Genomic DNA, 17,803 nt, shown 5'->3' on the forward strand with positions numbered 1-17,803 from the left:
TCCGCTCATCCGCGCTGCCCGGCCTGTGCGTAGCCCTTTAACACCTCCCCCTCCGCTCGCTATTGGCAGAACTGCCACGGAGGGGGCGGGCGCAGGCGGTGTTCGGACCCAATCCGCCAATGGGCGCTCGGGCTGCGTCCGGCCTCTTCATGTCACGTGACCTGAGTGGACCACTGAGAGCCTGATTGGGGCGGGGCGGCGCCCAATCCCCGGGGCTGCCGGCGGTTGAGCGGTTCCGGGTGCGCGCGAGGCTGTGACCGCGGCGGGTGAGTGGCTCCCGCCCCGATTCTTCTAGTCGCGGGCCCCACCCGCCCCATCCTGCTTCCGGGCGGGGCTCGCTTGCCTCCAAGCGCTGCGGCGGCACCGGGCCGCTCTGGGTGGGGAGCCGAGCGCGGGCTCGAGTCGTCCGCCGGGCTGTGGCCCTATGACATCACCATGAGAGAGTGGGACGTCATCTCGCTGGTCCCCCGGGGTCGTTGTGTGGTCACGTGGTGGTGTTCCCCTGTTGTCGTGGGGTGCGTTGCTATGGTGGCCCCTGCTGACGTCACACTGGTGGTGGTGATGTCACATGGGGTGGATTAGCCTAGCTAGAGAGTAGTGGTTGCTGTGTGCTGTGATGTCACTGAGAGGCCTGATCTCCATCTATGCCCAGATTGGTACTGCGGTAACTATGGTGTGAGGTTTAGGTAGTTCTAAACTAAGGCCAAATCAGGGACGCCCAGCCTGCTTGAAGAGAGTTTGCACCAAAGCTTGTAACTAAATTTGCTTAGGAAACACAACCTCTGTGTGAGCGTTGTCATAAATTCTTGTGGACGGCTATGGAATCTGAAGGGACCTATAGTTCTAGTCTGACCTCCCTGTATATCATGGGTCCTAACATGTCACCCGTCACCTCCGTAGTGTGCCCACTAATTTGTGTTTGGCTAAAATACATCTTCCAGAAAGGCATCCAGTCTCCACTTGAAGATAATCCAACACTTCTCTTTTTCTAATGGTTAATAATGTTCCCTGTTAAAAAATGTATCTTTATTTCTAATTGTTAACCATATATAAATTGTTTCCTGTTGCTTTTGTTAGCCTCCAGTTTGGGAACAGGTTTTTCAAAAAGTGCATAATTGACTTTAGTAATAGTAAATAATCTCTCATCACATCTAAACATGATCTAATTCTCCTGTTAATTACTCTCAGTATAAGAGTTCTTCCTTGACTATCTTTGTGGTTATTGCTTGTTTATGCCTAATCAAATTCTGCTTCAATTACTGCTACCTTCTTCTCGGTCTTCCTGATGCCCCTATTATCTTTATAGAGCCTGTTGAAAATTCTGTTACTGAAAACTCTCCTCCTTGTCATTCAGGTTATATTACCCCTGTCTTCTAAATTAATTCACTAGTTTCTCTTTTCCCAGCATACCAAATTCCGACTTCATGTACTGAAGGCCCTTCATAATTGCACTGTCTGAACTTGAGACCTTCTCTTGTGTTGCATTTCCTCTGATCTGTCGATGTCTGTTTTGAAGCTTCTGTTTCACTGTGTCCAAAATTCTCCCATCTTCTTTCTTTGCCTCCTTCCTTGTTGCTTGCTATGCATGGAACAGCCTCTTTTTCCCTTTGTGCCAAATTACCATTGTCTTAGTTAAAATGCCTCCAAAAACCTAACGCCTAAATGTTGCACACGGGAACTGAGTTATATCGTAATAAAGAAGACATACTTTAATTGCGTCATCAAGATAGGGACATAACTAAATGTTTATTTTTCCTTACCCAATCCTTTCCTATTTGCTGCTCATTTGTCAAATGTACTTAGGTATCTAGTGATGGGAGCATTTATCACTAGATTGTAAGTTCTTATAGGCAAGTGTTAGGAACAAGTGAGAAGTAGGACATAAAAGGTGGCTAGTGCAATGTGGCAGCTTAACAACAGACCTCTTAAGTCTCCCGTACAACCTGGGAGATACCTGTTTTTGAGTGCACCCTTGTGGGGTCCCAGGCAACTGCTAGTTTCTCCCAAGTGAGGGAAGCACTCTTGACTGTGTCTCCATGGGTAGTGTCCTGTATGCAGGATCTCTGTGGCTAGAGTGCTTCAGGACATGAGTTGGAGTTCAGCCCCCAGTGTGCTTGCAGCGGTAAAGATGGCTAGAGTGGTGCACTGTGGTGGTGTGGAGATTGAAGTTCATGTTTAGAAGAGAGCTGGAAAAGAGAATGTAGGAATACAGATGGGAGAAGGGGATGGGGATAGGAACTTGTGGGGAGGGCAACTAGAACAGCTAGAATGGGAAAACTTTAAGGGGTTTACATGTGGAGCTGGAGGTGGCGTTTGTGGGGAATAGCAGGGATATGACAGATATAACAATTTGTAGATTTGATTTGGAAGTGACGTTAAAAATTGAAAGAATTTTATGGAGATTGCACTGCTTTGTTTACGGCATAGGACATGCAAACTAGGGCGTTGTAGTGCTGGTATAAAATCTACAGCCTTTCAGATCTACAGGTGTGTAAATATACAGTGTTTAAATGCATGTTGTTACATAGTTTAGGCCCAACACCTATCTTCTTCTATATTATTTGCAATCTGGAGAAGAATGTCCTTCAGGTTTTAATTACTGTAGCCTTGTTCTTAAAGTACTGCTTTGTTCAAGTATTTTTTAAAAATATCCCTATTTATGAGAGATCCCAACAAAATGTATGTTCTTCCTTTGATGCTTCAGTGGATCACCAGTACTCTCTCCAGTGCTCAGTTGCATCCATGCTTAATATTATGGTAGGGTGGATGTAAAGGAATAGCTAATGGTTAGAAATGTATTTATGAGGTAACCCATCTGCAGCCCTCTTGCTCATTGTCATTTCTGTGGAGAAGAAATATGTCATCTTATGCCATTTAACATAGGGAGTATTTCTCACAAATGCTGTCCCCAGCAAGCAAACTGCAAGCCTGGGGACAAATGGGGCTATTCCTACATCTGTCTATAGCGTCATTCAATTGTGCTGATAAACAAAACTGTCATTGTATTTGCTTCCTAAAGTTAATTAGGGATGAAATGAGTTAATATATACAGAGGCCAAAATTAAGTATACCAATCTTTTTAAAAAAATAAATTAGGACTGTCAAGTGATTAAAAAAATTAATTGCAATTTAATCACATTGTTAAATAATAATAGCATACCATTTATTTAAATATTTTTGGATGTTTTTCTACATTTTCAAATATTGATTTCAATTACAACACAGAACACAAAGTGTACAGTGCTCACTTTATATTTATTTTTGATTATAAATATTTGTTCAGTAAAAAACAAAAGAAATTGTGATTTTCAGTTCACCTCAGACAAGTACTGTAATGCAATCTCTTTATCATGAGAGTTGAACTTACAAATGTAGAATTGTGTACAAAAAAAACTGCACACAAACACAAAACAATGTAAAGCTTTAGAACCTACAAGTCCACTCAGTCCTACTTCTTATTCAGCCAATCACTCAGACAGACAAGTGTGTTTACATTTGCAAGAGATAATGCTACCTGCTTCTTGTTTACAATATTACCTGAAAGTGAGAACAGGCGTTCGCATGGGACTGTCGTAGCAGGCATCGCAAGATAATTATGTGCCAGATGTGCTAAGGATTCATATGTCCCTTCATCTTCAATCACCATGCTGATCATGGGTTCCGCTCGATAACGGTCCAAAGCAGCGCAGACCGACGCACGTTTACATTCATCATCTGAGTCAGATGCCACCAGCAGAAGGTTGATTTTCTTTTTTGGTGGTTCAGGTTCTGTAGCTTCCGCATCGGAGTGTTGCTCTTTTAAGATTTCTGAAAGCATGCTCTATACCTCGTCCCTCTCAGATTTTGGAAGATACTTCAGATTCTTGGGGCGAGTGCTGTAGCTATCTTTAGAAATCTTACACTAATACCTTCTTTGCGTTTTGTCAAATCTGCATGAAAGTGTGCTTAAAATGAACAACATGTGTTGGGTCATCATCCGAGACTGCTATAATAGGAAATACATGGCAGAATGCGAATGTAAAAGAGCAGGAGACATACTATTCTCTTCCAAGGAGTTCAGTCAAAATTTAACACTTTTTTTTTAACAAGCGTCATCCACATGGAAGCATGTCCCCTGGAATGGTGGCCGAAGCATGAAGGGGTATGTGAATGTTTAGCATATCTGGCACTTAAATACCTTGCAATACCGGCTACAAAAGTGCCATTCAAATACCTGTTCTCGCTTTCAGGTGACATTGTAAATAAGAAGCAGGTAGCATTATCTCCCGTAAATGTAAACAAACTTGTTCATCTTAGTGATTAACTGAATAAGAAGTAGGACTGAGTGGACTTATAGGCTCTAAAGTTTTACATTGTTTTGTTTTTGAATGCAATTATGTAACAAAAAATCTACATTTATAAGTTGCACTTTCATGATAAAGAGATTGCATTACGGTACTTGTATGAGGTGAATATACAATCTCTTTTGTTTATCATTTGACAATGCAATTATTATTAATAAAAATAATAATATAAAGTGATCATTGTACACTTTGTATTCTGTGTTGTAATTTAAATGATTTGAAAATGTAGAAAAACTTCCCAAAATATTTAATAACTTTCAATTTGTATTTTGTTGTTTAACAGTGCGATTAAAACTGTGATTAATTGTGATTAATTTTTTTTGAGTTAATCATGTGAGTTAACTGTGATTAATTGATAGCCCTAAAATAAACTATTTCATGACATCTTCTCTGTGCATTCGGTACCTTATCAAAACATAACTGCTAATAAACATTTGTATAAGAGAGGGTAACTATCAGTCTCGTTAGCAATAAGAACTATGCCCATGAGGTCAGTAGGATTAAACATGTTATACGCTAATGGTGAACCTAGCCCGGAGTTTCACTGTTCCTAGTCCCACAGTTTGGCAATTTTAAATGCATTAGTGCTGGCTAGTTGTTGGAGTTGGGACTACAGCATTACTGAATTGCTGTGTACTTGGCTAACTGCTTAACCTCTCTGAATCTCTGCCAGTTTGTAAAAGGGAAATATGTACCTCTCAGTATAATGTGAGCTGTGTATCTTTAATACAGTAACTCCTCACTTAATGTTGTAGTTATGTTCCTGACAAATGTGACTTTAAGCGAAATGATGTTAAGCGAATCCAATTTCCCCATAAGAATTAATGTAAATTGAGAGGGTTAGGTTCCAGGGAAACTTTTTTCACCAGACCAAAAAATGTATATTTATTTATATATACACACAGTATAAGTTTTAAACAATTTAATACTGTTCACAGCTGTAATGATTGTGAAGCTTGGTTGAAGTGGTGAAGTTAGGAGGTAGAAGTGGGTGGGATATTTCCCAGGGAATGCCTTGATGCTAAATCAGTGGTTCTCTACTTTTGTACTGGTGACCCCTTTCACATAGCAAGCCTCTGAGTGTGACCCCTCCATATAAATTAAAAATACTTTTTTATATATTTAACACCATTATAAATGCTGCAGGCAAAGCAGGGTTTGGGGTGGAGGCTGACAGCTTGTGACCCTCTATGTAATAACCTCATGACCCCCGAGGGGTCCCGACCCCCAGTTTGAGAACCCCTATGCTAAATGATGAGCTAGCGCTCGGCTGAGCTCTCAAGGGTTAACACGTTGTTAATGTAGCCTCTTACTCTACAAGGCCGCAGGAATGGAGGGGAGGGGAGATAGCATAGCAGACAGAGACAGACATGCACTTTGTATGTGGGGGAGAGAGAGAAATGCACACTGCCCCTTTTAAATAAGCTGACTCACTCTTAAGTGCATTGGCATTTCAAGTGGATCAGGAAGTTGAGAGAGCAGCTGCTGCCCCATGCTCTCTCTGTCCCTGTTCCCACTTTGCTCTATATGGAGAAGAAGGGGTAAGCGGGGTGTAGGAGCACGAGGGGAGGGGGAACACCCTGACATTAGCCCCTCTTCCTCCATCCACCCCACGCCTGCACAGCAAGCAGGAGGCTCAGGGAGCAGCTCGAAGGCAGAGGGCAGGAGCAGCACATGGTAGTGGGAGGAGGGATAGCTGCAACTGCTAGCCTGCTGGGCAGCTGCCGCACAGGGAACTTAGGGGAGCGGGAAGCTGATAGGGGGGTTGCCAGTCCACCCTGGTTCCAAGCCCCCACCAGCCAGCTGCAACAGGCTGCTCTTCCTGCAAGCAGGGGACAAAGCAGGTTGCTGCCAAACGAGGATGTTAGAAGGGAGCATTGCACAACTTTAAACAAGCATGTTTCCTAATTGATCGGCAACCTAACAACAAAACAATGTTAACCGGGATGACTTTAAGTGAGGAGTTACTGTAGTTAATATCTGGATGAATATAGCATTATATAACAGTATTCTGATGCAGTAAAAATACTTTAAATTATTTAAACCATTTTAAATTAACTGTGCCGTAAGTTTTTTTTTTTTCCTCCAAAATATTGGAACTTAGGAAGCAGTATAAAATTTTAAACTGATTTTTAAATAAGTGATGAAATTCCAATAAAATGACTAGGATACTCCAACTATAGGTTACATAAATGATTATTTAAACAAAAAAAATTATTAAAATTTGATAATCTATGTTAAGGCCTGAATGTATTATAGTGTATTCATCAATTTAATAAAAATATGAAGCAGAAAATGTTTGCTGCTGAAGTTTTAAAGAAAACCAAACTTCTGTTATTGGTGGAAGTCTTTGGATAAGCACTTGGAATAGGAGTACGTTGAAGTGCTAATCCAGCTACTGCTGTCAAAAGCCGTTTCTACAGGTGCAGAGAGAATATTTTCTTTTCAGTTTATTCAGCCAGGTCAGTTCAATGGCTAGTTTATTCAAATTTAAGAAAGCAGTGACAGTTGAAAAAGCAGGAAAGCTTGTTTTCCTCTTCCACTATATGAATAAAAACTAGCTGTCAGATGATGAGATCCACTAGTTCAAAAATCCTGAAGGTCATTGTGACCAGAAACAATCAATTAAATCCACTAGTTATGGGTAATATTTCCTTTGTTTAATAAATCATTTAGTTTTAAATGCAGAACATGTTTTGATAAACTTACTTCTTTCTTATTTATCCAGCATACCCAAGATAGTTTTATTTAACTAATAAAGGAATTAATTGTGTGTGTTGTGCATTTTCAGTTGAATTCTAATTTAAGCTTGACACAAATCATGGGGAAAAATTAATCTAGTAAATAAGAAACGCATAAGTCACCAGTCTCTAGTGTAAAAATTAAGAATATGAAATATGTTAAGCTATAGAATTGCTTAAATAAATATTATTACTCCTGAGTGAATTCTGCATCACGCGTGCATGCAGAATTCATGTCCCCTGCAGATTTCTTTGCTTCCCTGCAGAAAATGATGGGGAAGTAAAGGAAAGTTGAAGAGTTGTCATGCACCTCTCCCAGGCAGCACGGGTGTCTTGTTTCCATCGCCCAGAACAAGCTGGCAGAGAGGTAAATCACTGTGGGGCTGGGGATGCCCATGGGTGTAGTTTGTTGAGGGGGGAGGCACTAGGGAAGGAAGAGGTGTGAGATAGGGTGGGGAGGGGGATGTGGGAATGACAGGCAGAGGAGAAGAAGGGGGGTGGGATAGGGAAGAGACGATGGGGAAGAGAGATGGGATGGGGAAGAGAAAGGGATTGGGGAATAGGGGAGGGAAGCAGGAGTCCAGCATGCAGCATCCCCTCCGCAGCAGTAGCTGGGGCTTCCCCATTAAGCAGACCCATCGAACCCCCACCCTGATGAGCCCCACCTACTGCACCCAGTCTGGCCCCAACAAGCTCCCCCGGTTCCCCATCCCACCAAGTACTGCTGTCCTGGCACCCTGACCCCTCTGCTGAGCCCCCTTCCACCTGATTCTGTCATCTTTATTCACTTTAGTAGTATGTAGGCTGCAATTAGACCCAATGTCAATATGAGCTGTGTACATACATTATGTTGATCTGTTGTTATTCTTTCCACTCTTGTTCCAAAGCTACAAATTCATCTGAATTATGTGTACAGAAATAGCCTTGTGGCATATACTAAATATACCCTCCACCTTTTGAACTATCTGCTGTTTTAATTTAAATTTTGAGAGATGATGATCTTGATTAATGTGTACAGTGCTTTGCAGATGTAAAGCCATAAGTGTTGATTAGCTTTGATTTTCGGTGCCTGACTCCTGAAAACTACTTCCTGCTGTCAGTGGAAGCTCATACATTAGGTACCTAAACAGCCGGTTTAAATTTTCCATAATCATTCTGTAAGCATCAAAACTTTATTAGTCTTCTGAGGTTGCAAAAAATGCCCAACACTAGTTTCTTCTAAACTAGGTGAACCCTATAGATCCTGCTTTACGCTGATGACCAAGGCTTGGTCTGTGCCTGAAATTGTGGTCAACCTAGCTACGTTGCACAGGGGTGTGAAAAATTCACATCCCTGAGTGAGGTAGCTGTGCTGACCTAACACCCAGTGTAAACACAGCTGAGTCAATGGAAGAATGCTTCTGTCAATTTAGCTACCATTGCTTGGGGAGGTGATGTTGCTGCACCATGGGAAAAATCCCTTCCGTCATTGTAGACTGCGTCTACACTATGGGATTATTCCAGCATAGCTACAGTGTCATCGCTGTGCCAGCATAAGCCAGTGTACACAATGTGGACTAACTGTGGTGGCTCCTCTTGCTGTCATGGTTTTTTAAATAATACCTTGTTTGTATCTTGGCCTCCTGGGAATAGGAAGTTTTTATGGAATATAACTGAGATAAAAGATGGAAGTTTTTTATTATGGCATCTTTAAATTACTATTTCTTGGGCGCACTTACTTAACAGAACAGTACACTCATCCTTTTTTGGTAACATAGGTATGCTTTTTACCATAAATTTCTGTTTATAAGTAAATTACATTTTCTTGCCTTTCTATATGGTTATTACTGAACTATATTTGAGCCCTTTCATTGCATACTACCCTAAGTAGAAACACAGGTATATTTATTTGATACACAACTTGGTATCTGTGTGTCTCTTAAGACTGCTGTATACATCACATACCTGATGCAACCTCAAAAAGCCAGGAAACAGTAGGCAGGCTGACAGAATATATCGTTTAGACTTCCCTCTAGAGATGCCACGTACCACAGACAATGAATCTCAACCAAATCTTTGCCTTAGTCGGAATGCCAGTCTCCCAACATCCTCTTCCCTAAACTTCCACACCAGAGACCAGACTCTTCTTCTGACTTTCCTTTGCTGTACGGTTCTGGGAAACCACACCCATGTTTGTGAAAGGAGTTGCTGAAAGGGTGCCACAACACTATCAGGGCTGAGTTAAAGCGATGGTGTATGGTGGATGTGGTATTAGTGAAGTCTGGGTCTTTGGGTGGAGGAAAAGCAGGTCTCTTCTGTGCTTTTGAGGCTTTGTCAGGCATGTTATGTAGCAACCTTAATTGTTTTGCAACACTTTATCAATTTTTCCAGTCCTTTCATTTTTTAAAGGATCTCAGCAGCAGCAGCTCTTCATTTCATGACAGTTTCTTTATGAAAATGCCTCGCCAGCTTAGCAGCTGGGAACTTTGACAAAGTCCTGGTTTCTATGAATGGAACTCCTGATAATTATAAAGAGCATGTTTTATTTGCTATCTAATATTTTCTTCACAACTGTATGTACTGGAAGCACTTCCTTAAAAAGCAAAGGTTGAGATTCTGGAACATCAGTGCTGCACAGATTTGATGATCGTAATCAGAGCAGATATGTTATCTAATGTCAAATAAAAAGATCATAAACTTAAAGTAACTTTCCCTTTGCTAAAATTTATGGCAGTCAAACTTCAAATCTCAAATCAGTAACTTAGATGGGCTAGAAAAATTGTGAGACTCAAAGTAAACTTAGTCTTCTCCTAGATAATTTATAATCTTAAATTTATGTAAATACTTGGAAAAGTCCATTTTTACTCACATTATGGGCTGTAAAATGGAAGATGCAAAACTCAGTCCCTGCTTAAGTGGAAAGAATAACCTAATGTAACATGGATCTTCTCCTGTTCTTCATAAAATGCTTTTTGCCTGAACTATTTTCAGTGTGAAAAAATTACATAACATTTACATATGGTTTTACCTTAGGGTGAGTCCTCTCCAGAATTTACTTTTGGATGAAAGCATGCTCTCTTTCCGGTAGAAGATGGTGACCCTGGAGTATGATCATGGAGAAGGGGATGAGTTCAATGGAAGTGTTACCTTCCAAATCATCCCAGGTTACAGCTGTAAAGGTGATGGTGAAGGAGCATGAAACAAAATTGATCCAAAAGGGGAAACCAGTGGGATTTGTGCTTGTACATGCAGGTAAGATTCCAGAAGTTGAGAGCTGAGGTGTTTTTTTTTTAAATTTGTAGTAAAATCCTAAGTGAGTTGTGCAAACTTCTGTGTCTGTTCTTCTGTGAGTGAGAGTTCTAATGTTAACATGATGGCCTGGATTGTCCTCCAGGATTCATGTGCACAGAGACCCCTCAAAGTCATTTCTCCCTTTCTGTGCAAGGATGTGCCATCTGTGTCAGATTTTAAGAAGGCTAGCTCTACATCTTGTGGATCCCTTTCTGAAACCTTTCTGAAATAGTTCGGGAATCTCAACCAGTCCTTAGTTACCCACCTGTTTTGGATACCTGAGTGGGGTTTTTGCAGGTGGTTGGGCTGCATGAAGCTGAGTTGTTTTCTCAGGAATGGGGTGGGGGACTAGAGTGTCAAGCTAGTCTGTGAGGGGTAATGATGGAGCAAAATTAAAGCATGGACCATCTCCCTATATGGAAAGCTATGAGCACTGTAATTGAAGAGGAGAGCTTCAGTTAGAACCCTTCCTTTTTATTAGTTGCTTATAATTTAAATTTCTTTTTGGCCTCACTTTCCATGTTTGGTTTTGGTACAAGAGAGAACTCTTTAGTGGCTTTTTGCTAAGCTTGAACAAAAGCTATTTAGTCACACATTTGCACATTTTTAAGAGTAATTTGCCAGTACTTCTGGCTCAGTGCAGTTTCATTCTTTCCCACAGGTTTGCTGAATTTGTTAGGGTGGGTTTAGAGAACAAGGGACTTTTTTGGGATAGTCAAAGGTGGAAGGAGCATTTCCCATTCTTCTGTCATTCAGCATGCAGAGGGGTTCAGGCCGGTTTGTTGGCACTTATCCATGCTATGGGATGAGATAACTGCAGTTTAACAACCCATACATGTAGGGCTGGCATTGGGCTGTGGGAAAGAGCTACATGACTTGTCTTGTGCACAGACTTTATACCATGCTTTGTCAGCACTACTCAATTGATGGATTGGAAAGGGGGCATGAGTTGGGTCATGTCATATGTTATCTGAGAGATCAGCTAATTTATGGGACTGTTAGGACTCTATTGATGTTCAGGCAGTGGAGAAAGGAATCAGTTTGCTCCTTGTTCCTCTTTGTTTACCTTGCTGCTTCTGTGACTCCTGCTTTCAGTCCTGTTGTGCATCTTCCTGCCCATCGCCCAGCTACAAAGCAGCTCCTTTTCCCAAACACATACACAATACTCTGATCCAGGCTGGAAAGGCAATGCTTAAAGGGGCTGTGTATTCAGCTTCACAGACTCTTGCAGCTGTGCTGCCTCAGGGCTGAGCACTGTGCAGTTCACGCATGGTGTCCTCCACACCAGCACTAGTCCCTTCAGCCAGCTGCCCTTACAGCACCCAGAAACTTCTTACTGTTTGTTCTGTGACCCTAATCCCACAATGCTTTATGGCTACAAAGGATGGTAGAATATGTTGGATAATGGGATGACTCTTTGGGTTACAGCATAAATGCCTTAACCGTTTTGCTACCTGATCACATGGTGGTATGCTCTCTCAAGCACAAGTGTTGTGAAAAAATAGGCTAAATGGTGATCCCAGCATGCTGTCTAGATGAAAACTTCTATAGCACGGTTTGACATCCTGACTGATTGCCTTGGTTGATGCTTTATTCTTATGTTGTGGGGATAAGGGAAAAATTTTCCTGAATTTGTTAGTCCAATTTAATAAAAGAAAGGAAGTGAGCTGGAGATGTATGAAGGGAGAAGGAGCACTTTAGGGTGTTAGGCTTGAGGAAACACTAGATTTTATGTACGCCAATATTTTTCGGACTTGTAAATTACCTACGTTTATGATAATACCAGGTGTCTCTTCCACCTCCATTGATGCTGCACTCATTGGGAAATTAAGGTTCCAAAAAATTCTAGTATAGTTAGCGTTCTAGAGAAAATTAATCCATCTCTACCCCGATATAACGCAACCCAATATAACACAAATTCGAATATAACGCAGTAAAGCAGCGCTCTGGGGGGGCAGGGATGCACGCTCCGACGGATGAAAGCAAGTTCGATATAATGCGGTTTCACCTATAACGAGGTAAGATTTTTTGGCTCCCGAGGATAGCGTTATATCGGGGTAGAGGTGTAAATTTAGTTACTTGATACTACAAGGAATCTTGTTAAATATAATGGCAGGTTCATCTTTAGCATTTGTTTCTGGACCATAGTGTGAAGTGAATTATTTGTATTACCATAGCTACTAGTAGGCCCGGTTAGGGACCAGGATCGCATTATAATAGGCACCATAGAAACATGGAACAAAGAATTCTCGCCCCAAAGAGCCTGCGGTCTTACAACTGCAGCTGATTAAAGCAGCCTGGTGATGCATAAAATGCTCGAGGAGCTAAAAATAGCAATGTGTATTTTTTAAAAAAAGAATAAGACCGTTAAGGTGAGCAAATATATGCAGGACACCTTTCTCTGAGTCAGTGTTTAAAGACCCTGCTTGTACTGTTTGAAGACTAAATGGACATGTTTAATATGCTGCTGCTTATAGTGTATTTCCTCCACTATTGGTGTTCGTTTGCTTTTTGATAAACTAAACTGGTTGTGTAAAAGAAGCTTAAGCACAGACAGCATTGAAGATGAGGAAGTGGGAGCAGGGATGAATATCACAAGTAACAAAAGAAAAAAGTATTGGGGGTAGCCTGGATTTGTAAAAAGCAACAATGAGTCCTGTGGCATCTTAAAGATGCATGGCATGGAATCTATGATGGAAGTCAGATGCATGGGATCTGTCCGATGAAGTGGGTATTCACCCACGAAAGCTTATGCTCCAATACATCTGTTAGTCTTTAAGGTGCCACAGGACTCATTGCCTTTTTTTCCTTTTAAAAAGCAACAATTTGTAGTATTAAATGTTAAATTACTATAATCCTATGGTTTCCATTGCTGATAGTACTTGTAGTGGTTTTCTAGACCTGTGGAGGCAGGAAGGAGTGGGGTTAGGGTATGGGCAGAGAGATGCTTGGAATCAGTTTGGGGAGGCAAGGAGCACGAACAAAATGGAGATGGAATGTGTTTCTACTACACTCATTTTCAATGTAATCTTTCTCAAGAAACTGGGTCTGGCAGTCACAGAGCAGAAGCAGTAGTTTTAAAAAAAAGCTAGTGCAGGTATCAAAGTGGAAGGAGGGCCAACTCATGTGATTGAAGATACAAAACAAAAAGTGGAGCATGACTCTTAAAAACTGTAGCAGTATTTTTTTTTTTGGTGGCTTAATATAGTGACAACTTTCATGTCTGAAGCTCTCCAGGAACAGGCAAAACTAGAATCTCCCAATGAATATTTAGAGGGTGAGAATATCTATGTAAAATACTGGTACTTGTACCTCTCCACTTATATCAATAGTGTAGATGACTGTCAGTGGCAATACTGGATTATTTTTTAAATGCTTGAAAGTGTTAATCTGTGATGGAAGTAGATCACTGGTCTCTGTTTTATAAAATGACACAGAGTTATTTACATCTGAGTTAAGATGCGGGTGTCAGCCTATATTGTAATTCCTGGTAAAAACACTATCCCAGTATATTAATTTGAATGCTTACCATAAGCTCTCCTTAACTTTGTTTTTTTGTCTTTAATAATAGGTGCAGGTTATCATTCTGAATCCAAAGCTAAAGAATACAAACATGTTTGCAAAAGAGCCTGTCAAAAGGTATGACTTCCCCAGTTTCAAACTTTTTTCTTTAAAGAATCAACAGGCTTCTACCAAATTTGAGTTCACTAGAGTTCAATTTATAAAAGGTTTTAGGGTCTAGTCTCTAAGGTTTTAATCTGTTTTGTGAGATATGGATATTATTCAGAAGTGCATAAAGTGTGTTTGCATGAACTGTTTATTTTGGGATTCATTAACACTATCCCCTGGATACAATTATGTACTGAAGGTATTTCTGTGGACAAAAAAAGAAATAGCAATAAAAAAACAGGAACCACTGTGCACTCCATAAAGGAAGAATGGTAAAAACTTTGAGAAGTGTGATTTGAATAACAGATCAATAAATATTATTTCATAATCCCTCAAAGGATTATGGTTTGTACTATACCTCTTTCACTTGCACAGAAACTACATACACATTCTCTCTCCTTCAAAGGACTGTAATACATGTGGATTATTAAAAGAAAAGAGTGGTGGTTCTCTGCTCATGCAACAATTTTGGTTCCAGGGCTTGCTTCAGGTACACATACAAATTGTGTTTTTTCATTTCATATCATGATTCCAAATCATGTTTCCATGGTATCCCTTCTTGCTACTTGAAGGCTGGCTGGCAGTCACTGGTCAGGACTATATACACCTAATATGTGTAGCCTGAGACAACAGCCTATTTATGGAAGATCCATCCCCCTATGACCTGGATATTTAAATGGTGAATTTGTAGTGATTGTATTGCTTTTCTTCATAAGGATATCAGAAACTGTCATTTGGCCAAGATACTGCAGGGGTAGGCAACCTATGGCACGGGTGCCGAAGGCGGCACGCAAGCTGATTTTCAGTGGCACTCGCACTGCCTGGGTCCTGGCCACTGGTCCGGAGGGCTCTGCTTTTTAGTTAATTTTAAATGAAGCGTCTTAAACATTTTAAAAACCTAATTTACTTTACATACAACAAGAGTTTAGTTATATATTATAGACTTCTAGAAAGAGACCTTCTAAGAACGTTAAAATGTATTACTGGCACGCGAAACCTTTAATTAGAGTGAATGAATGAAGACTCGGCATACCACTTCTGAAAGGTTGCCGACCCCTGTAATACAGCATGTCTGTGGCAGATTTTGAATAGAACATGAGAAGTATTTATTAATTCTTCCCGTTAAAGTTAGGTCAGAAGTGGAAGGATAAGTGAATGTAATTTGTCTCTTGGTTGGTCGAACAGCTGCAAATTGAATATTGTTATAGAATCGATGTATTGATTTAAATTCAGTAAATGTGTGAATGAGAACAAGTTATAGGTGTCAGTGCATCTGCTCATGCTAGCTGTAACTTTGTCTACTTTTGTGTTATAGACGAATTATTGTCAAACTGGTACTGGTGTCTGATAGTAAAGGCAGTAAGACTTGTGCTGCATATGAATTATACAATGTGTGAAATAAAAATATGCATTGAGAACTCTTACGGTTAGACCTTTGCCAGAGCTACCATTGTTAGAGGACATAATCACTAAATTTACAGAAGTCAGTTGTTCAGTTGTTGCCATTTCCAGTACATCTAAAGTCCTAGCATACAGCCTTGTTTATAGAGCTGGTTGCAAAATGGAATTTTCTGTCTTGCAAAAAATTTCAAATGTTTGAAGAAGATTTTCATCTGAAATTGAGATGATGAAAGCTCAAAAACTAGATTTGTCACAGGAGACAAAACTGTCAAACTCCATTGCAGGAGAAATTAAATAGAATTTTTCAGCTTGCTCCCTGAGGAACCCCAACTGGCTGGTCTGCCTAGCTTTCATCAACATTTTTGATAGAATGAGCACATTGCTGTGAAATATCTTGGTTCTGTCGAGTCAGTATCTTCCATTGGAAATTTTTTGACCAGCTCTGCTCAAGTTCATTCTATTTATTCTAGTTTCTGAAAAAAGTGTTATCTTGAAATTTACATGTCTTTAATATTTGATGGGACTAATTGGATTAATGCTTGTTTAATGAAATGCTGTGTGTTTACAGTTTGACTTAGATTTGATTTTAACGTAACCATTCAAATGGGAATCTTGAGGTCTAGGTAGCTGGATATATAGAAAACTACATTTACCTTTGGGCCTATATATTAAATGTCTTATAGATTATTGCTGGTGTAGAGATTATCAGATTCTTTTATAAAAAGACTGTTGAAATTGGAATAACTTGCAAAATATCTGAATACTTGCAGATATAAAATCACTTTTCCCTGATTGTATGGTAACATCTCCATTAAAAAGTAACCCTCAGTGCTTTGATGGACGATTTGTATGGCTGACTTTTTCAGGGGATTCTGAAGGAGTTATGTATCTAAATCTCATAGGCTTATTTGAAAATCCCACCCCTCATTTCCAAATACCAGTCTCACGTTGCAACTAACAGAGTTTCAAAGCATGCAGTATCAGTGCAGTTTGAGTAGTTTAACACTGAACTTCAGCCCTACCTGGTATCTCTGTTTTGTGATACTACTTTTCCACTTGCCTGAGTGATAAATTTGCTTTCTATTGAGGATAATGCTAATGGTAACTTGAGATTCCATTGGTTCCTTGAGCTAGGTAGCCAACATAATGTTTGAGTAATGCCGCAACTAAGGACAGGTCTACACAATGGAGTTAAGTCGACCTAAGTTTATATAGCTTAGGTTACTTATTTGGTGTCTACATGGCGCTGGATCAGTGGGAGAAACTCTCTCGTTGATGTACCTTATGCTTCTCGTTCTGGTGGAGTATCGGAGTCGACGGGAGAGGATCAGTGGTCGATTTAGCGGGTCTTCACTAGACCCACTAAATCAATGTCCGGTGGATCAATCGATCGCAGCGTCGATCTACGGTAAGTGTAGACATGTCCTCAGAATGTAGCCCTCATTAGTTCTTATGAGTTCACTGAGGGAATTTGCTGTGAGTAGAAGTTTGTTCTATGTTTTTGTACCGCGTGGATCTGGGAAATTACTACATGGCTCCAAAAGTTTATTTCTTTTTAGTGCCAAACTTGAACAAAGATCATCAGTTGTTTATTTTGCATTTATGTTGCTAGGCTTGGCAGAGTTTGTTTTATTTTTTATAATTTCAAAGGTGATTATTTTTAAGCATTTCAATTTTTAATAGATTTAAATTTTCACAATTTCAGGAAGTTGGCGTGGGTCAGATAATTATTTAATGACAGTAGATGGAGAGAATGAAAAAATTAAAGCTTTGTAAATTGTCAACATCGCATGTCCAAATATACAAAATAAATATCCTTAAATCAAATTCTAAGATGTTCTCAAGCAACATTTTTCTTACTGTGCTTATATGTAAATTTCGAGTATCATTGATGGAAATATATTTTTGTCTGTTGATGTCTATATGGTGAAATTAATGTTTACTGACATTTGAAAGAATTAGATTTTTAATCATTAAATGTGTGTGTTGCTAACATCTGGACAAACTTACTCAATGGTACAACTAATCATTTTAATGGCAGCAACTCAATATGACACAATATAATTTAGGGTTGGTTTTTTTGGTGTCAGAGCCCTATCATTAGTTCAAATGTTGGGGAGACACATGTTACTATAAAATTCAACCGTAAATTTTTTTTGCCAAGGGCAGTGTGGTTTCATTATGCCAGAACAATAATATGATGTACTCAAATCTTGTAAAGGCTTTCTTCTCTCACAGTGCCTTTTGTCTTATTTGTCCTCTTAGGCTATGTCTACATTGGCAGTTGAGCAACAAAACTTTTTTTCATTGTGTGTCGCTAAAAGCTGTATACTGTAGACAAAGCCTTAGATTGGAAAATTTTGTGGCGGGGATTCTATC

General features: G+C 40.0%; 1 protein-coding gene across 5 annotated transcripts in view; it reads left to right on the forward strand.

Moving 5' to 3' along the window:
- The first annotated feature begins 200 nt into the window (after positions 1-200).
- Positions 201-17,803, forward strand: part of TASP1 (taspase 1) — a 163,364-nt gene continuing 145,761 nt past the window's right edge. For 4 of the 5 annotated variants that reach the window (XR_003999785.1, XM_030557987.1, XM_030557990.1 and 1 more), the window contains exons 1-3: positions 201-266; positions 10,097-10,315; positions 13,926-13,993. Coding sequence is in view for 4 of the 5 variants with exons in the window: in XM_030557987.1 (XP_030413847.1) it covers positions 10,171-10,315; positions 13,926-13,993 (213 nt within the window). In the remaining variant the exon portion in view is untranslated. Of the gene's footprint in view, positions 267-7,367; positions 7,452-10,096; positions 10,316-13,925; positions 13,994-17,803 lie in introns of those variants that run through there. The other variant, XM_030557988.1, reaches the window with a different exon arrangement.

The sequence above is a fragment of the Gopherus evgoodei genome, chromosome 3 (assembly GCF_007399415.2).
Source record: "Gopherus evgoodei ecotype Sinaloan lineage chromosome 3, rGopEvg1_v1.p, whole genome shotgun sequence".
Taxonomy (NCBI): domain Eukaryota; kingdom Metazoa; phylum Chordata; order Testudines; family Testudinidae; genus Gopherus; species Gopherus evgoodei.